This window comes from Ascaphus truei, chromosome 1 (assembly GCF_040206685.1).
Source record: "Ascaphus truei isolate aAscTru1 chromosome 1, aAscTru1.hap1, whole genome shotgun sequence".
NCBI classification, from domain to species: domain Eukaryota; kingdom Metazoa; phylum Chordata; class Amphibia; order Anura; family Ascaphidae; genus Ascaphus; species Ascaphus truei.
Window position 1 is genome coordinate 166,393,000 of NC_134483.1, and position 23,121 is coordinate 166,416,120.

Consider the following 23,121-nt stretch of genomic DNA (forward strand, 5'->3'; position numbering starts at 1 on the left):
CCTTTGCAGCAGACAGAGAAGCATACTGTCCTTTATTGGTTGACGCTTACTTGATTTTCTATTCTGATTTTCTATTCTGTACGTGCATATTTACCTTTTTACATAAACACTATTTGTTATATACTACACTATGAGGGTTTTGCGCTTTCTTCTGTTTTATCACATGGCGATGCGTTGCTATGACAATGTGATGTCACATGACGGCGCGTGATCTTGGAAATGCATCATCATGTGACATTGTGGTGTCATTTGATGTTGCTACACTGCAGGAGGAGGTGGCTGTCACGATAATTTACAGGGTTATAATATACACATAATTACTGGGTTGCATTGAATACGACTGTGATATGATAAAGAGATTTTATTCCTTCAAATAAGGTGGACACACAATGTTGGACAAATAACAGACGGGATATTTACACTTACTTGGGATGGGGAACATGAAGTAGCCAGGATCCGGGCGAGCAATTCATTCAGCAACACAGGATACACACGAAGACCTCTGGGTAGAGGGCTTACAGTGTCTTAAATAGATTTTAGCCTCTACTCCTTAACATTGGGACCCAGGTATTGGAGAACAATTATCTGGACCCAATTAACTCTTGCCAGCTCACGTGGGAGCAAGCTGGTACATGCCCCCTGGTAGGTGGGACATGCGCACACACTGTCAGTCAGAGTCCCATTTAGTGCACCCCACTCCTAAGCCTGGTGCCTCTGAGTCTGCCATCTGTATTTCTTCACAGAGGAAAGGCTGACTGGAGGTGTGATTTGTGGCACCTAAACATACACAACCAGATCCTGCTATCTCTTCCCCCCTGCACACTCAATCTGGGGGGTGAAGCCTTGATCCGGACAAAGCACGCAGACTCATCGGCACCTGATGGCTCATTACAATTCCACCGGGCCAGGAACTTTCGTGGGCTAATTGGGTAGCCCTGACTATACAGAAATATATCACAATTTATATACCGGTATATCAAAAGTACTCAATTCGGTTAATCTGAGAGGGCTGAAATCTGTCATGCAATCCTGACTCGGGGGTCTGTGCCTTGTGGCCAAATTTCAGACTTCCAGCTATCACGGAACCGGAGATAGCAATATTGGGTTTTAAAACCTCATGTTACACAAACCACATTTCAAAAACAGCAGTAATTGCAACAGCCCTGTAACCTCTGCATAGGAATACATGGCATTCTGTATGTCACTGCAAATGGTGGCCAAAAAGGCAGAAAGTGGAACAAAGGGCTATAATCTTTCAAACACAGTTAACCCCTTCCCTCCTGACCTGATCCCAGTGTAGATGTTTGGTGCAATCACGTCACAGGGCGGGAACACATAAAACAAAGGGGAATACATTTTGTGCTGAAGCAGGGGACTGCAGAAATTCATGTATACGATTACATTAACCCCTCACATCCTGCACGACTGTAGGGGCTGCCAACTGGGGGTTGACCCCTTTATTACACGCCTGGCAAGCTTATCATGACAGTGGCCGGACGGCAAAAAGGTAAGTGCCTATCGGGGGCAACATTTTACATTCGCTACTTGTTGCTGTAGCAACCAAAGGATAGTACATTTAAAAAAATCATAAAAGGTGGCATTAGGAGTTAAAATAATAATAATAAAAAAATAATAATTGCAGTCAATTTTATCTTACACACTGATTTATGTAAAACACCCATACAAAATGTTTCATGTTTTGCTTTTAAAAAATGTTGAAATATGCAAGTATTTTTACGTATTTGTATTCACATTTATACTGTATACCGATAAATAAAGTTTTTTTTCATGCGATATGGATTACATCAGACCGGGGGGGGAGGGCCCAACTAATATCACGGATAACAGGGGGTCTTGATGCTGGGACTCAGTTGGAACTACAGCTCAACCCTGTTATACCGTGGTGCTTGGGGTCCAAAGAAGCACATCGCGTTATAAGCGGATCGCATAAAAAACAAATTTGCCCAGAATTGCACTCCTCAGGGGTTTCGCGGCCACTGGAGAGGGAAAGCTGGAATAACTCTCCCATCTGTCCCAGACCTGGCACCCCCACGCAGGACTGACCCAGCATTGGCAGCAGCAGGCAGCTCTCTCCTCTCCCTGCTTCTGCTGTCAGCTTCCGGCTGACAGGAGAGAGGAAAATCAGAGCCAGCTCCCTTAAAGAGACAGTATGTCTCTGCGTGTGTGTGTGTGTTGTGCAGTCCGTGGTGAAATGAATGTAAAAGACATCGTTCGAGGGCGGCAAAATTTTGGGGCAGCAAAAATGTCCGCCCCCATATTCTTTTGCCACGCTCTTGGGTCTATCGGACCTAATGGGAAGTCATTTTAGCTGTTGCGGCCGGCTCCTCACCCGGCGCTCTCATCCTCCTTCGCCTAGGGGCGGAGGATTTTGAAATCCACCGCTGACTCTGGAGCGTTCTAGTCACTTTTTTTTAACCAACATAAGAGTTTTTTAATGTCTGAAATCCATCTGCAATGTTTCATAACCATTTTTTTTTTCATTAAAAAAAAAAGAAGTGTTACTTAACATTGTAGTTTATAGAAAGGCCATATGAATAAAGTCAGTCTTCGTTTGCCCATCTATAGCAAAAATCAGTAACCCTTGTGCTGCCAGGGATGGGGGCTAGACCTCTGGCAGCAAATGGGTTAAGTTAAGTACTACATCACAAATATGGTTGGCTGGATATGAAATGTACAGTGAAAATGTATTAAAAGGAAACCTTACTTTCTTATCGAAAAGACGAAATGTATACAATAAAAAAGAAACATTTTTTTGTTGATACTCCATTTCAAGCAGCAGCCTGCCAGATAAACTGTATCTAATCATCTCTATTGGGTTTTCCAAGAGTATATAGGCTTGTATATTTATCAATGTCATTTTCTCCCATGGGAAGTATGCTTATAAATAGAAAGATAAACTCAATATTGAAAAACAAATATGCTTTGGTGTCCCGTTTTTGTGATCTTTTGGGAGACGTTGGAAATCTATTTTGTCAATTTGAATTCCACGTTTATGACCTGCATTTGAATATTTACTTTATGTTTTTTTTTCTGTTTACTTTTATTAATCTCAAATCATCATGTCGTAATTATTTTAGTTAGAACAAATACAACAATTTTAAGATATGATTTCAATAAGATTGTTAGAATTAATATAACTCAGTCCTACTGGATGAATATGTTCAACAACAATAATAGATAACATATTTTATTCATACTGTAAGCAAATCACCTACAAGACATAGAAGATAAAGAAATCAGCACAACGTGACAGTGGTAAAATAAGATGGTTTTAATATACGCTGAGCTACACCGCTCCTCTGTCTTTTCACCGCTCACTGCATCCTCTGGGTTTCAGTATTGGCGGAGTGATCTTGGAAGCTCTGCGGTGTGTTAGCGTCCTGCGTTACCATGGAGCCATTGATTGACGTGATACGTTTTAGCTACCACTGTCCAATACTTTACTTTAAATATGCGCGACTCCAAGAGATGCCACATATCTTCGCTATCACAATTGACAAAATAACTTAAACAAGCCGTTTTTGTGGGTTGGCTCCTGTTGAGATGTTTAGTGATAGAATTAAAGGGAGGCAAATGGGAGAACTACTTTGCGAACGCTGGAGTATGTTGCGCCGCAGAGCGGAGGAGCACCAGAACGCCTGATTGAGCGACACGACTTGAGGACAGTAGGACATTCCAAACAGGTTCAGACTAGGAGAAGAACGCTACTGTAGGTGGGAAGTCAGCGCCAGTGCTGTGAGGGTCCATTTGGCCTCAGCTGTTCTGGTATAACTGAACCTCACATGAGAATGGAGATTTCTGCAATGGAAGAGGCCCCGAGACCTGACCTCCTAGAGAGGAAGGGCTCTCTGTACCTGCGCTCAAACCACACAATGCAATATGACAGACCCACCTTGGTATCAGGCTGGTAAGAAAGGACCTACTGTACAGTATGATACAGAACGTGATAGAATTGAGAATATTACCAGTACTTTTTTTGGGGGGGGGGGGGGGGGGGGGTTGATTCAACTTTTTTAAAGATCTAGGAGCAACATACCCGAAATAGTTTTTGAGAAATAAGAAGGCAAAACAGGTAGTCTTAAAAAATATACAATACAATGTTTTTTTCTCTCTGTATAGAATCATTATTATAAACGAACACCATTATAAAGCAGGAAAACTATTCTGAAGATAATGGGTTAGTTGGGCCACCTGTAAGTACTCTTTAGTTTAGCTTTCAGGGTATGGGATGTTACAAAGTACAACTCCGTTTTTTATTTAGTCTACATTTCCACTTTTTTCTAACACTATAAAATATGATCTACATTCTTTTCATTTTTTTTATTTAGGGTTCTTTTAACATTGTGATATTACATACAGCAAGCCAGACATGGCCACAAGGGTCATGTTACATTACAAATGGTATGAAATAACCATAGGGGGTGAGGAGTGACAACTCCTTGTGACCTTGGGCATCTCACTTGATCTCGCTGTGCCTCAGGCACCAAAAACATGGATCGTAAGGTTGTCTGGGCAGACACTGTCTGTTAAAATCATATGTGCTGCGTACCGCGCGCTATACTTAGGGTTGCCATGTGGCTTCTCCAAAAATACTGGACACAATGGTGAACGGTGCGACGCGGCCGAGAATCGTTGGTGGGGAAGAATGTTATTTATAAATGACCTGTTACGTCATTTTTTCTAAATTTCACTCCAATTATTCACCAGTTTGCACCAATTTATAGCGTTTCGTAAAAAATCTGGGGAGGAGTCTTGGGAGTGAGTGCCCTTCCGAGGAATTTTTTTTTTTTAGAAAATAGAATATGAAATGGAGCAAATTTATGCAAATTGGTGCATGCTTGGAGTGCAATTTAGAAGAAATGACGTAATGGTCAGATCATTTATAAATAACTGACCTTAAGTCATATCGTACATGGCGAGCAATACTAATCTTAATGCTCCTCTCCCACAAATTCCAAGATTGTTGCCCCCCTCCTCATCCTCTCTCTCCCCTTATCCTCTCCCCCCCTCGTCCTCACCCCCCTCCTTTCCTCTCACCCCCTTCATTCTCTATCACCCCCCCCCCCTCTCCCTGCATCCTCTCACCCCCCTCCCTGTCATTATCACCCCACAGGACAGCTAGAGAACACACATAAATACACACACACACACACACACACACACACACACACACACCAGTACAAGTACAAACACACACACACACCAGGACAAAACAGAACAAATCCACACAGGACACAGTCTCGCCTCTCTGCTCCATGCTTTTCCTCGTCTTTGGCCCCAACCCCAGGCTCCTGCCACCTCCATCCTGATTGGCTGCTGCTGTGTAATGCAGCCAGTCAGGATGGAGGAAGCTGCCTAGCCCCCTAGCATCAGTAGCCCCTTCTATCCCTTCTCAGGGGAAATCCCACGATTGGTTACTACAGTAAGTCCGGAGAGGTAATACCGGCCACATACATGTCCCCCCCTTCCCCTCCTGCACACATACATGCCCGGTATTATCTCTCATTTTTTACCGGACAGAGTAACCAAATACAGGGCTATCCGGTTCAATATGAGACACCTGGCAACCCTAACTATACTGTAATTGTGTCTATATGTAATAAAGTAATTATTATTAACAGTCCAGTTAAAGCTACAATTAAGGTGATCAGGAAGTGTAAAAGGAGTAACAACCAGCAATCGTATGAGAGAGAGAAATAGAAGAGATTTCCAGGCTGTTGTGAGGATCTATTCTTTATCTGCCTCATCCCATTGTGTTACATCAAAAATATAATTTATATTTTTTAATAACGGCCTGAATAGCTTTATCAGCATGTGAAAATGTAAGGAACTTTGTCATGTTTAAAAGGCACAGAACAACTGCTTTTTATAATACGGCCTGTATGCTTATAGGGCTCCGTGTTAAAATGGATAAGAAGCAGAAGGTGACACTGTGCTCATTTGCATGTCATTCCCCCGAATTCCTGGCTACAGTGGGAAGCGCTGTATGCTAAGTGATAATGGGGAAACGCAGGGTTACAGACCTGTCTGAGAAGTGGTATTGTTATGATAATTCTGACATTGGAAAGGCATGGATATAGAAAACACTCTGCAATGCAACACCTATTCTTCCTTATTAACATCTATTACCCCGTTTCCTGCCAGAGGGGCCAGCAACGTCACCCACTGCCATCTACAGGGCACCTGGAAAGAATGTTAATAATTGACTTAAGATGCAAATTTCAGATGGTTTTCACTTGACCTCTGCATATATCAGTATGTCCTTTATTACTTTCTGCTTTTAACACATCCTTGGATATAACTTGTAATGTTACTTAAAATGATCTGTGTTTGTGGATTGTTAACCTTTTTTTTTTTTTCAAATTAAATAATGACAACTGAAATAATTTGTGTTTCTTTCTTGAGGCATCAGAGTCGTGAAGCGGAACCTAAAGATTACGATGTCACAGCACTTCCATTAGGCAAGAAAATATGTCTCGATCAACATATACAAGAATTGGAAATGTAGAAAATGATGTGAGTAGCAGTACTTTCATATTTAGACTCCAATATATAATTTCCTTCTGAGTAGGGTGACCAGATTTTGAAAATGAAAAACCGGGACACATTTTTTTTTATATATATATATATATATATATATATAACAGTTTATTTATTGTAGTACACTTATACTTTACTACCATTAGAGAGAGAGAGTGTGTGTGTGTGTGTGTGTGTGTGTGTGTGTGTGTGTGTGTGTGTACACCTCAATAATCGAACAAAAAAACCCCCCAGATGTGAATGATTCTGAACCCATTAACCAGTGTCAGGATGCCCCCTCTTCACAATTTCTAAAAGCAGCAATCCCGCCTGGGATCTTACCTGATCCGCAGTCCCTCAAGGTACTATACTAGAGGGGAGGTGTTCCTTACCTGTCTTCCGATGTCTCCCGCGTGAAATTTGAGTCAGATCTGGAAGAAAGCAGAGTAGGTTACTTCGGTGTAGGTATACGGCAGTTAAGATAAGACAGAGGGTGAGGGAGACAGGGAGGAGGAGGGCGAGGGAGGGAGACAGGGATGGAGGGAGACAGGGATGGAGGGAGACAGGGATGGAGGGAGACAGGGATGGAGGGAGACAGGGATGGAGGGAGACAGGGATGGAGGGAGACAGGGATGGAGGGAGACAGGGATGGAGGGAGACAGGGATGGAGGGAGACAGGGATGGAGGGAGACAGGGATGGAGGGAGACAGGGATGGAGGGAGACACGGATGGAGGGAGACAGGGAGGGAGGGAGGGAGACAGGGAGGGAGGGAGACAGGGAGGGCGAGGGAGGGAGGGCGAGGGAGGGAGGGAGACAGGAAGGGAGGGCGAGGGAGGGAGACAGACAGGAAGGGAGGGCGAGGGAGGGAGACAGGGCGAGGGAGGGAGACAGGGAGGGAGGGAGACAGGGAGGGAGGGAGGGTGAGACAGGGAGGGAGGGAGGGTGAGACAGGGAGGGAGGGAGGGTGAGACAGGGAGGGTGAGACAGGGAGGGTGAGACAGGGAGGGTGAGACAGGGAGGGTGAGACAGGAGGGTGAGACAGGGAGGGTGAGACAGGGAGGGTGAGACAGGGAGGGTGAGACAGAGAGGGTGACACAGGGAGGGTGACACAGGGAGGGTGAGGGAGGGTGAGACAGGGAGTGTGAGGGAGGGTGAGACAGAGTGTGAGGGAGGGTGAGACAGGGAGGGAGGGTGAGACAGGGAGGAAGGGAGGGAGGGTGAGACAGGGAGGGAGGGTGAGACAGGGAGGGAGGGTGAGACAGGGAGGGAGGGTGAGACAGGGAGGGTGAGACAGGGAGGGTGAGACAGGGAGGGAGGGAGGGGGAGGGAGAGACAGGGAGGGAGGGAGGGTGAGACAGGGAGGGAGGGAAGGTGAGACAGGGAGGGAGGGAGGGTGAGACAGGGAGGGTGAGACAGGGAGGGAGACAGGGTGGGAGACAGGGTGGAGGGAAGGAGGGAGGCAAGGAGGGAGACAGGGTGGGAGGGAAGGAGGGAGACAGGGTGGGATGGAAGGAGGGAGACAGGGTGGGAGGGAAGGAGGGAGACAGGGTGGGAGGGAAGGAGGGAGACAGGGTGGGAGGGAAGGAGGGAGACAGGGTGGGAAACAGGGTGGAGGAAAGGAGGGAGACAGGGTGGGAGACAGGGTGGGGGGGAAGGAGGGAGACAGGGTGGGAGACAGGGTGGGAGGGAAGGAGGGAGACAGGGTGGGAGGGAAGGAGGGAGACAGGGTGGGAGACAGGGTGGATGGGAAGCAGGGAGACAGGGTGGGGGAGAGGGAGGGAGAGAGAGGAGGGAGGGAGAGGGAGGGAGAGAGACACCACCCACTGACACACACACTGATACACACACACACACACACACACTGATGCACACACACCCCCACTGATACACACACACACACTGATACTGATACACACACCCCCACTGATACACACACACCCCCCCCCACTGATACACACACACACCCCCACTGATACACACACCCCCACACTGATACACACACCCCCACACTGATACACACACCCCCACACTGATAAACACACACACCCCCCCCACTGATACACACACACCCCCACTGATACACCCCCCCCACTGATACACCCCCCCCCACTGATTACACCCCCCCCCCCACTGATACACACACCCCCACTGATACACACCCCCACCCCCACTGATACACACACACTCCCCCAATGATACACACACACACCCCCACTGATACACACACACACACACACACACACCCCACTGATACACCACAAACACACAAACACACCCACACACACACACACACACACACACACACACACACACACACACACACACACACACACACACACACACACACACTGATACACACCACACACACTGATACACACACACACAGATACACACACACACAGATACACACATACACACACACACACAGATACACACACACACACACACACACACACACACACACTGATACACACACACCCACTGATACACACACCCCCCCACTGATACACACACACACACCACTGATACACACACACACACACCCCACTGATACACACACACCCACTGATACACACACACATACACACACACACACACTGATACACACACACCATACACACACACACACTGATACACACACACTGATACACACACACACACTGATACACACACACACACTGATACTGATACACACACCCCCACTGATACACACACACACCCCTACTGATGTGGAAAGCGTAAATAAAAAACACAGTGTGAGGTTATTTTGAAACAGAATAACACGTGAATTTATTCAAGTCAAGTGCACAACGGAGACAGCTTCAAAACAAAAGCTCTCTCAATAATAACACGATATGCCATATATTTATACCCTAAATCCTAAAGCTCCACCCCTTTATGGGGGGGCTTGCACGTCACTAACATTACCTCATTTTGTAATACATAACAATACTAAAGCTGATGTCATTTTGTAATACATAATAATATTGTATAACTACCTGTCAGCTAGAAACCATTCTGGGGTTAAATGGGATGTGCTTATTCTGTCGCCTAGCAATATGTTATGAGAATAAATTCTACTGCAAGAATCTAAGCTTATCTCATGGGTTCTCATAACTTTTAGCCTGTTTACACTTTCAATTTGAAGCTAATTGGATGAGGAAGAGTCAATAAGAGCGAAAACATTCCTTTCTCTGCTTCACACATTTGTTTATACAGAAATGAAACACAGAAATTAGACTCACAAAGACAAGACAAGATGGCGGATTGAAATATTCACACAAAATGGCTTCATCCTAAATGCTGTTATGTTGTTATGCCAGACCCCCTAATGTCTCAACTTCGTCAGTCCCTCCTCTGATTCTTTAAAACATTGTTTTTTTGAGAATTATTGGTATGATTTTAGTCCAGAAACACGTTGGGAGGCACAAGGGTGCTCCATCATTTCATAATGTTGCTTGAGGGTGTAGGACAGTGCACGAGGGTGCCTGCCAAATGTAGTCATAGTCTCGTAGTATGGCGTTATAGCCAAATTCTTTTCCGGAGTTAGAACATTGTACTTGGCATCTTCTTTCTTCAAGGGACTGCTGTAGATTGTTTCAGCAAACAATGGCATCATATCTGCAGAGGGGGTTGCATATTTGTGGATCATGCCTTTGACAAACGTAACACAAACATAGATGACAACGAGTATCACACTCACACACATTACCGCATTCAAAAATTTCGCTCCTAGTGATCCCACCAATCCAGTCAGCTCCAAAAGGTCCCAGTCTGTGTCACCTTCCTTCCTAAGTCTTTCTTGAATTTCTCCTATCTTATCTAACTCATGTTGTACCTAGCCACTCTGATCTTGGATGAAAACACAACATTGTTCTTTAATTAGGGCACATACACCTCCTTTTGATGCTAAAATGTAATCTAAAGCCATTCTGTTTTGTAAGGCCATAAGCCTGATTTGAACCTGTTCTTGGTTTAATGATGAAATTAAAAACTGCAAAATTAAGGCCACATCCTTCCTGTAAATTGTTATCTGACTGAACATACATTTTTACACAGGTTTCATTGGTTGGTGGAGACACTTGACCCATAAATTGATTCTTGTTCCTAGTGTGTGATACACCCTTTAAAGAGGTTCCCTTAAAAAATTGGAAAATACAGAAATTATACACATAATACTAAAAACCTTATTTTATGCAAGCAACCTTTCTTTGGATATGCAGTTGCTAGATAAAGGAAATTGCATCTATCTCTATCATCATATATTTTCAGCTATTACTGAGAATTGAAGGGGTTTGGTATCTGTGGAAGCGAAATGCATGATCCTCACCCCTGCACGCATTGTATACATCATTCACTCTGAATATCAGAACAGACAATGTCTGCGATGGTCAACATGGCTGACTTATGATCCTTTCCTTGTGGCTGACACACCCCCTGGGTGACCCCCTCCTCTCGGTGGAGGTGCAACACACTTCTGGATCAAAGTTTTGCTGCATATGACACATACATAGAGAGTGATGAGTACTGCCAAAACACATACAAGAGCTTTCACAAGCCACGCTTCCAGGAAACCAATCCTCCCATCAAGGCTCATTTCTACATACACCTTAAATTTCTAACTTAAACATACTCTAAAGAATAAAAATATTGAGTCTCTGAAAAATGAAATGTTCTGATAGAAATCAGGAATATTGAGTCTCTAAAAAATAGAATGTTTTGAGTCTTTGAAAAAATGAAATGTTCCTGATAAGACCAGGCCTCTGCCTGGTATCTTATTTTCCTCGTTGGTTAACGGTTAGAGTTTTGACTCGGCAAGACGTTAACTTGATGCAGCTGTGCTTTAGATGACTTTGGTCTTTGGTGGAGCTGGAATGAGCTTTACTGAACTTTGGGTCCAGGGAAAGAACTCTGCCACTTTAATTGCTGTATTGGTGGTTAGTACGGGCCCTTTCATCTGGGATGAAGAGCATGCTTGTTTAGGAACTACTTGACCTTTAACTCCGTCTCGTGTAGGTGCACTTTTATCATACCTTATGCCTAGAGAGACTTAAAAAATATATTAGTGGCATACAATACTTATTAATTGTTTTATTACCAATAGATGGTCCTTAATTTGTTCTTTTGAACTACTGACTACTGTCTTAACATCCGCATATAGACAGAGGTATCTCCTATTAATGCTCCTCATATTTAAAACTAAGCAGCTAATGTGGACTTTACTGTACTACAATCTAAGTTCCTAAGGCTTTGGGCCTCAGTCATTGTCAAACCAATTGCTTCCATAATCAACTCTATCCTGTCTACAGGCCATATCCCTAAGACCTGGAAAACTACCAGAGCTGTCCCAATCTTCAAAAGTGGGGATAAAAACACTGTCTCAAACTACAGACCAATATCTCTTCTCCCAATACACACTTGCTCTCATTCATGCCTCACTATCATCTCCTCCGATGCAAATGGTATCAACCTTTTCATAAAATACTAACTAACCTTAAAACTTGCCCCACAAATTAAACATCCCAATAGCCTGCACTCATGGCTATTATTTCACACACAGTCACTCCTACCACACCCATTGTGGCCAAGCACTGCCATCTACAGCACTTATTCCCTCACCTGCTATCTCTGTAAATTTCCCTTAAACCTTAGATTGTAAGCTCTTAAGGGCAGGGATTTCCTTTCCTATTGTCTGATTTTGCTGCACTTACTATTCTATCATAATTCCCTCTACTGTATTCTTTATGAAGTGCTGAGAACATTTTTTACGCTATATATATAAAGTCATACATTGCAATACACTACTATCCAAAGTTATGGACAAAAATGTGTTCACTTCCAATTAAACAATTACTATACTAAGACAAATACCCCTAGCCAATTCCAGTCAGGCCTCCACCCCAAACACTCCATTGTAACTATTCTGCTAAAATGTGAAATGCCTTGCATATAATATATACCCTGCTCACTTATGTAATTGTATTTGTAACTATGTATCACCTGTCCTTTAACTCTATACCTAGAACATATCCAAAAATGAGAGGTGACTCCCAATGCACCACTTTGGCAAAACATTCTACAAATATTTTAACAATAACTACTGCTTATAATAAAATTGTACACCTATGGAAAAATAAATGGTTAAAAGTTATAAAATATATCACATATTCAGTTAATAGACAAATGATTTTGTATAAGACTTCACACTAATGTCTTGCTTTATATAATCTCTTTGCACAGTGCTGAGCACACGGTCAGCTTTATCATTTTAAAGACACTCTGCATATTCATCTGACTAAAGAAAAAATATTTTCTATAAGACTTGTTTCCGGGCAAAGAGCCATTTTGTTTCTGGGCGTTTTGCCAATTGACCCTGAAAAGATAAGATAATGACACACCACGGCTTCTTCCTAAAAAATAATTATTATTGGATTGGAACTTTTGCTTAAAGTTTAAATACATGGAGCTTTATCCAGAGCCCTAAGAACTACATTTTTTATGACCTTTCAAAAATGAACCAACGGGCTTTTATATAGCTGAGGTTCATATAACTTCTTAACACACAAATAACGCCACACGCTCATGCTATCTCCCTCCACTCAGTTCTCTTTAATGCCTTCTGTATGAACTTTCATAGTTCCACTGATTTAATTCACTACAAATTTATGCTATTCTGTTGCAATTCTGTCCTTTCTCAAGCTACACAAACCTATTTCTTTCCATTAATCAACAATCATAAGTCTACCCCACACAAATTCTTCCTTCATCTCACCTCAGGACTTTTGCTGACTATTTTTAAGAAAGAGGTTGAATCCATACACCAGAACATTCCCTCTTTTTCCTCCTATCCTATTTTGCTTCCAACTCTCTACCTGCTTTCCTTGACTCTTTTTCCACTGTCTCAAAAGAGTGTCACCATCACTACTGTTCTAGTCTTCTCCCTCTAATCTGCTACATTTCCATTCTCCTTCAAACATGTAATAGTTATACCATGTCTCAAAAATAGCAAGCTTGACCCTACCTCTCTTTCTAACTACTGAACTTGTCTTGCATTCTCCTGTTTGCTCCATTTTCTCACACCCATTCTCTCCTTAACCCTCTACAATCTGACTTCTGCACTGCTCCCTCCACGGAGACAATTCTCACTAAAATAACTCATGACCTATATGCTGCCCAAGACAGAGGTCATTACACTCTGCTCCTATTACTCCACCTCTCTGAAGCATTTGCCTCTGTGGACCATACTCTTCTCTTTTCTCTGTACACACTCTCTCTAGGTGACCTAATAACATCTCTTAGGTTTAAATATCACCACTATGCTGACAACACCCTCATTTACTTTTCAACCCTTGACCTTACACCTGCCATACAAACCTAAGTTTCTGAATGTCTCTCTGTTATCTCATCCTGGAAGGCCCTCTTTCGCCTTAAATTTAACATGGCAAAAACAGAGTTCCTCATACTTCCTCCCAAACCTGACCCTATTATCTCCTTCCACATTACTCTTGAATCTTCCATCCAGTAGCTCAAGCACGCTGCTTAGGGGTCACTCCCAACTCCTCTCTCATATTCTCCTCTTTCATTCAAAACATTTCTATAACTGTCGCTTTTTCTTCCACAATATCACAAAGATATACCTGTTCCTCTGTTGCTCAACTATTAAAAACTCTGATTCAGACCCTCATTCTCTCCCCTCTTGATTACTGTAATCCCCTGCTATCCCAGCTTCCTGACTTTCACCTGTCTTCCCTACTATCTATCCCAAACGCTGCTGCGAGAATTACTCTACTCTTTAAACTCTGATTCTGCGTTTCCCCTCCTGAAATTCCTCTCCTGGTTTCTAATCAAGTCCTACTGTTTCTGTATGCTCTCCCTACCTACCAAGTAGATTGTAAGCTCCTCAGAGCAGTGACTTCTCTTTGCTCAACTTTTACTTTTATGTCTGGATCACTTATTCTATGACCTCTTACCTTTACCATTTGATAACTATATGATTACGACATGCACCACTCCTGTGAAGCGCTGAGCCTATTAATGGCGTTCTATACATGAAAACATACAATACAATATATACTTCAAACAATGCTTATGAGCTTTTACCCATATTTTTAAACACAAAATATTCCATGTGTTTTTACTGGTTACACACAATACAGAACACACACAATACAGACACCCAAAGAACATAGACACAAACTTCTCTCCTACACAGCGAATCAGCTTCTCATATAAATAACCTGCTTTTATTCTCTTTCTAGTTGCCATTAGAACAGAAGGAAAAAGAATATTTTCTGGTTCAAAAGACCTATTCGTGTGGCCAGTACGAACAAATCTTTTCAATTCCATTCTTTTTCTTCTACTCTCTCTCTTAGGGCTGCTCTGCAATTACTGGCAACATGTCCTACCTTTTTACACTTATAACACTTTCTGTCCCTTCCAAACAATATACACACAGTCTCTAATTTTATCCCAAATTTTTTTTTGCATATAAACCTGTCATAAAAATAACCCTCAATATCTACTTCCTCAACACCACATATGCCTTAATTATCTATCGGCAAATTCACTTGCTATTTATTTCCTATTCACTTTCTTTTTCACTTGTTATTATATTAACTTCTGTCCTGGCAATAGTAAAAATTAATACAGCGGGACCCTTCTGTCCCTCAACAGAATTCTTTTGACCCATATTAATGTAAGGTATGTTTCCCTGTGGGATTCAAAAACACACGAGACGGCGCTCCCTGAGCTTATCAATCCCACAGAAAAAGACCCCTCTTTCATTTAAACATCTGCGCAATTAGTTGATAATAGTACAAACAAAAACAGTGCCATTCACTGGCCAACAAAATATTTATATTGTCTCTTTTCGTTCTCTGTATTCATTCTTTATTATTTTCGTCTGCAGACACACAATCCTTTGAGAATTTTTGGTTTCCCATTATTCCCCTGTTACAGAAATCAAATTTAATTGACCTGTACAATACTTCTTCGGTTACAGAAATCAAATTTAATTGACCTGTACAATACTTCGGCTACAGCAATCAACTGTTAATTGACCTGTACAATTTAGCGTTACAATAATCAACGCAAGCTGATTACGTACAACTCTTTTGGCATGTTATTGTTCTGAATAGTGTAAATATGCAGATAAGGACCTGTCACGAGACTGTTCCCCAATCACATTTTCTCATTATAACTATACCAAAGAAAAACTTGAATCACTTCAGCGGGTCCAACCCAGTCCTGATAAACCTTATACTTTTATAACATGGATACAGATAAGACTTTCTAACCAGATCTCCATGAATAACTCACTTGGTAAGTAAATGACAAAACAGAGCAAATGTACAATCAGGGACCCGTCCTGCTCAGACAACAAAAATATTTATCACAACCCAGGACGGTCTGAAAACAATCCCTTTAAGCACAAAAACACTCACTTTCATCACCAAAACACCAAAACCTTTAACGGGACTCTTACCTTAGCCCCTAACAACTCTTAACAACTCTTACACTTTAAAATGAATACAGGAACAGAGAATAATAAATTCACGTGAAACTGCTAGGGATTCTTACTCGTCACATCAGATAAGACACCGTTCAAAAATCAGCTCCACGCACCACTCAAAACAATTTAATCAGGCTGTTTGTCTAAAAAATGCAGGTAGCCTTACCTTGATTCATATGTGAGCTCAGATTTGAGTGATGGAGGAGTGATTCATCCGGGTGCTCGATTCCGATGATATTGAGTCCCTACTTCGGAATGCGCCATCTGTGGAAAGCGTAAATAAAAAACACAGTGTGAGGTTATTTTGAAACAGAATAACACGTGAATTTATTCAAGTCAAGTGCACAACGGAGACAGCTTCAAAACAAAAGCTCTCTCAATAATAACACGATATGCCATATATTTATACCCTAAATCCTAAAGCTCCACCCCTTTATGGGGGGGCTTGCACGTCACTAAACATTACCTCATTTTGTAATACATAACAATACTAAAGCTGATGTCATTTTGTAATACATAATAATATTGTATAACTACCTGTCAGCTAGAAACCATTCTGGGGTTAAATGGGATGTGCTTATTCTGTCGCCTAGCAATATGTTATGAGAATAAATTCTACTGCAAGAATCTAAGCTTATCTCATGGGTTCTCATAACTTTTAGCCTGTTTACACTTTCAATTTGAAGCTAATTGGATGAGGAAGAGTCAATAAGAGCGAAAACATTCCTTTCTCTGCTTCACACATTTGTTTATACAGAAATGAAACACAGAAATTAGACTCACAAAGACAAGACAAGATGGCGGATTGAAATATTCACACAAAATGGCTTCATCCTAAATGCTGTTATGTTGTTATGCCAGACCCCCTAATGTCTCAACTTCGTCACTGATACACACACCCCCACTGATACATACACCCACCCCCACTGATACACACACCCCCCCCCACTGATACACCCCCCCCCCCCACTGATACACCCCCCCACACTGATACACACACACACACACACCCCCACTGATACACACCCCCACACCCCCACTGATACACACACCCCCCCACTGATACACACCCCCCCCCACTGATACACCCCCCCCCACTGATACACACACACACCCCCACTGATACACACACACCCCCCCACTGATACACACACACCCCCCCACTGATACACACACACACACCCACTGATACACACACACACCCCCACTGATACACACACACACACACACACACTGATACACACACACCCCCCCACTGATACACACACACACCCCCACTGATACACACACACACACCCACACCCACTGATACACACACACACACACACACACACCCACTGATACACAGACACACACACCCACTGATACACACACACCCACTGATACACACACACACACTGATACACACACACACACACACACACACAGATACACACATACACACACACACACACACACACAGATACACACACACACACACACACTGATACACACACACCCACTGATACACACACACACCCACTGATACACACACACACCCCCACTGATACACACACACACCCCCACTGATACACACACACACACCCCCACTGATACACACACACCCCCCCACTGATACACACACACCCACGGATACACACACACATACACACACACACACATACACACACACACACTGATACACACACACATACACACACACACACTGATACACACACACACTGATACTGATACACCCCCCCCACTGATACACCCCCCCCCCACTGATACACCCCCCCCCACTGATACACACCCCCCCCCACTGATACATCCCCCCACACTGATACACACACACACACACACCCCCACTGATACACACACACACCCCCCCACTGATACACACACCCCCCCACTGATACACACACACACCCCCACTGATACACCCCCCACTGATACACACACACACCCCCACTGATACACACACACCCCCCCACTGATACACACACCCCCCCCCACTGATACACACACACACCCCCACTGATACACACACACACCCCCACTGATACACACACACACACCCACTGATACACACACACACCCCCACTGATACACACACACACACACACACACACACACACACACACTGATACACACACACCCACTGATACACACACACAAACACACACAGACACACACACCCACTGATACACAGACACACCCACCCACTGATACACACACACACACCCACTGATACACACACACACAAACACACACAGACACACACACACCCACTGATACACACACACCCACCCACTGATACACACACACACCCACTGATACACACACACACCCACTGATACACACACACACACACACACTGATACACACACACACACACACACACACACACACACTGATACAGACACATCCACACTGATACACCCCCCCCCCACTGATACACACACACACACCCCCACTGATACACACACCCCCCCACTGATACACACACACACCCCCACTGATACACCCCCCACTGATACACACACACACCCCCACTGATACACACACACCCCCACTGATACACACACACCCCCCCACTGATACACACACACACCCCCACTGATACACACACACACCCCCACTGATACACTCACACACACACCCACTGATACACACACACACCCCCACTGATACACACACACACACACACACACACACACACACACTGATACACACACACACACACACACCCACTGATACACACACACAGACACACACACACACACTGATACACAGACACACACACACCCACTGATACACACACACACACCCACTGATACACACACACACAAACACACACAGACACACACACCCACTGATACACACACACCCACTGATACACACACCCACCCACTGATACACACACACACACACTGATACACACACACACACACACACACACACACACACACACACACACACACACACACACACTGATACAGACACATCCACACTGATACACCCCCCCCCCACTGATACACACACACACCCCCACTGATACACACACCCCCACTGATACACACACACACCCCCACTGATACACACACACCCCCCAACTGATACACACACCCCCACTGATACACACACACACCCCAACTGATACACACACACCCCCCCACTGATACACACCCCCCCCCACTGATACACACCCCCCCCACTGATACACACACACACACACACACACACACACACACACCTACTGATACACACACAAACACACACACACACACCCACTGATACACACACACACACCCACTGATACACACACACACACACACACACACACACACTGATACACACACACTGATACACCCACACCCACTGATACACCCACACCCACTGATACACACACACACTCCCACACTGATACACACACACACACACACACACACACACACACACACACACACACACACACACACACACACACACTGATACACCCACACCCACTGATACACACACACACACACACACACACTGATACACACACCCACTGATACACACACACACACACACTGATACACACACCCACTGATACACACACACACACACACACACACACACACTGATACACACACACACACACACACTGATACACACACACACTGATACACACACACACACACACACACACACACACACACACACACACACTGATACACACACACACCCACTGATACACACACACACACCCACTGATACACACACACCCACTGATACACACACACCCACTGATACACACACACCCACTGATACACACCCACCCACTGATACACACCCACCCACTGATACACACCCACCCACTGATACACCCACTGATACACATACACACACCCACTGATACACCCACACCCACTGATACACACACACATACACACACACACTGATACACATTCACACTGATACACATACACATACACACTGATACACATACACACACACACACACACTGATACACATACACACACACTGATACACACACTGATACACACATACAGATACACCCCGCCTCCCCCTGCACCACCCACCAGCCCCTGCACCGCCCGCGACCGCGCAGCAACCACTGCCCGTCCGCGAGCTCATCTCCCACACCAAGGGGACGGGGGGAAGTGAGCGCCGGGGGGCAAAGCTGTGAGCGCCGGGGGGCAAAGCTGGGAGCGCCGGGGGGGCAAAGCTGGGAGCGCCGGGGGGGCAAAGCTGGGAGCGCCGATGGACAATGGTGGGAGCGCCGGGGCGGCAATGGTGGGAGCGCCGGGGGGGCAATGGTGGGAGCGCCGGGGGGGCAATGGTGGGAGCGCTGGGGGGGCAATAGTGGGAGCGCTGGGGGGGCAATGGTGGGAGCGCCGAGGGGGGGCAATGCTGGGCGCGCCAGGAGGGGCAATGCTGGGAGCGCCGGGGGGGGGGGGGGGGCAAAGGTACAAGGTGGTACAAAGGCAGGCGCACCCCCGCTACCACCTCCTATTACCCCCCCCTGGCTGGGACCCGGGACAGAAGGGGGACACTCACGCGCACAGAGGAAGCCGGGAAGACACGTGTGCTCTGCACAAAGCGGAAGTCCCGCCCCCGGCTTCCTCTGACCTGCCTGCAACCAATCCCCTGCGGGCCGGCCGGCATTCTAAGTCCCGCCCCCGGCATCATCATTCATCCAATCCCCTGCGGGCCGGCCGGCATTCTAAGTCCCGCCCCCGGCATTCTCCATCACTCAGTCCCCCCGGCAGCATTCACACACACACATAGACAATACTTACCGGCCGCCGCATTCTCCTCACCGCCGCTGCACTGCAATACCGGGACCAGGGACAAAAACCGGGACAAAAACCGGGACAGACTTAAACCGGTACAGGCCTCAAAAAACCGGGACTGTACCGGTAAAACAGGTACGAATGGTCACCCTACTTCTGAGAGCAGTCATAAGTAGGTAATGTTAACAAAGCAGACCCAATTTATTGTGCGTTATGGTTGAGAAACCTTACAAACCTTAACTACACTTTCACAAAGTTTTTTTTCAATTGAATTTCTATGGTTTTATCCTATTGATCATAGATAGCAATTGATCCCAAGGACTCTTTTTTTTGTTTCTCTATCTCTAATGTCCCTGCTCCACATTGACAATCCTTAAACGTCTTAATAATATCACTCATAGGTGATAAGGTGGGCCTTCTCCATAAACTGTCTCATGTCTTCTGAGGTTTGTGAAGAAGCTGCTAGAAGATCTATCTATCCTATCTATCCTATCTATCCTATCTATCTATCTATATCAGACAATTGGCTCCTGACAGCGAGGAGACCCTTTGTGACTCGTAATAGCAGCAGAATAATATAAAATTGTTTTTACACCCCACCTGTTGTCTTGCTGGATGGTAAATTCTGTTGCCATAATCAGGTCTGTGTGTTGTCTTTGTAACTATAATAACTACAAAACACTTTATCCTTTTTGAGACCCAACCACTCAAAGGCATTTCTACCCCAAAGCCACTAACTCCACAGCAAGTTTCATACATCCGTTCAGTTGTTTTGCCATTAATATCTATTTTACCTCAATAACTGCCCATCACATCTATTCTTCCTCAGTATCTGCCCCTCATATCTATCTTACCTTGGTAACTGTCCTCACTGTCAGGAGCCAATTGCCTGATGTACTGAGTGAGCAGAGCGACGAGACAGTGAGCGAGGAGCAGAGAATGTGAAGGGCGGATGGTTCAGTCGGAAATGAGGTCTGGCGGGGATCTGTAGTCGGAACATGACGGTTCAAGAGAGATGTGTGGAGTTTTCAGATTCCCCCACATGGGAGTTGATGGTGCGGCCCTGGATATTTTTTTTATCTTTTAACCTTAAATTTCTCCAAAACACCTTAGGCTGAGTCCCCGCTGGCGCTGAGCGCGCTTACCTTAGTCAAGGTGGATCGTCACATCCACGCTCATGCTGTGTGCGCGCGCTCATGCGCGGGGCTTAGATAAACAAACATAACTGACTTTTGAGCGCGCTCAACTTGTCTGCAACGCCCACCCGCGCACGCTTGCGATATAGCTAGGACAGCCGAGTGCTCATGCTTGGAGAGCTGGTGACATTACCGCTCTCAAGCATGATCGCGGTGAGTGCCAGTGTGGCCGCAGCCTTATCCTTTTAAAAACCAACCACTCAAAGGCACATCTACCCCTAAGCCAGTAACTGCATCCAAATTTCACACAAATCCATTCTTTCCTATTTGAGTTACATGGGCCTAAAAGTTCCATTGTCGTGCTCCAGCCCCATGAATGGAAATAGAAAAAGTGAAAAACAAAATGGCGGTGCACATGAATATGAAGGGTTGGAGTGGAGACAAACACTGAACAATAGATTATTGACACATGCCAAAGAAAAATGCTGAGGGTAGAAATACTCTTAATGCGTTTCGCACCTAACCTGGCACTTTGTCAAAGAGTAAGTGACATGCGTCCCTGCCGTCGTTTATGTAGCAGTATCACACCGGAACTACCGCCCCCATTGCTGAGGGAAAGGTGTCCAACTGGGAAAGAACTGGGAGGTGAAACCACCTCCACAAATCAGGAGGCATCGGTTCCAGTGTGACGCAACCAAATGACCACCACCGTAATTAAAAAAACATAAATAATATGAAAGACTTAATTATACCTCAAATATAAACATACTCAAATAGCGTATCTGACTAGCACATATTCTGCACAGTGTTAAAGCGGGGTAACGTGGAGGCCCCAGACACCTGGGTGCCATTGAGCAGCTTTGGGGAACCTAGGATTCAGGTAAGATATTAAAAAAAAAAAAAAAAAAACCAGCAATGTGCATGTTTCACCAAAAAAGCCCGATTGGCTGCATCGGACAATGTAAAATAAGGCCCAAAGAATCTATAGTATCTCACGTGTTAATTAATGTCTCTTGTAAACCATAAATGGCCACTATACAAGGTTAGAAGAGAGAAGTGATGATTAATGTATTGATCACCTATCACATATTGGAAAAAGGAGCATAGATATTTTTCCCCCATGCTCAAATTGGTGTTAACCTAGTCTTTCCA

General features: G+C 44.7%; 1 protein-coding gene and 1 long non-coding RNA gene across 3 annotated transcripts in view; one reads left to right on the forward strand and one right to left on the reverse strand.

The window, feature by feature from the left end:
- The first annotated feature begins 3,644 nt into the window (after positions 1-3,644).
- Positions 3,645-23,121, forward strand: part of CFAP95 (cilia and flagella associated protein 95) — a 94,568-nt gene continuing 75,091 nt past the window's right edge. The window contains 3 exon segments of the mRNA XM_075597814.1: positions 3,645-3,928; positions 6,427-6,488; positions 6,491-6,537. Of these exon segments, the coding sequence (XP_075453929.1) occupies positions 3,804-3,928; positions 6,427-6,488; positions 6,491-6,537 (234 nt within the window). The 5' untranslated portion in view covers positions 3,645-3,803.
- On the reverse strand, positions 10,827-16,931 carry LOC142493574 (uncharacterized). 2 transcript variants are annotated; one of them, XR_012801139.1, is made up of 2 exons: positions 16,219-16,931; positions 10,827-11,581 (listed from the first exon to the last, which is right to left on the reverse strand). It is a non-coding gene; the product is annotated as an uncharacterized LOC142493574 (long non-coding RNA). The 2 variants fall into 2 exon arrangements; XR_012801140.1 differs by having other exon boundaries at positions 10,827-11,590.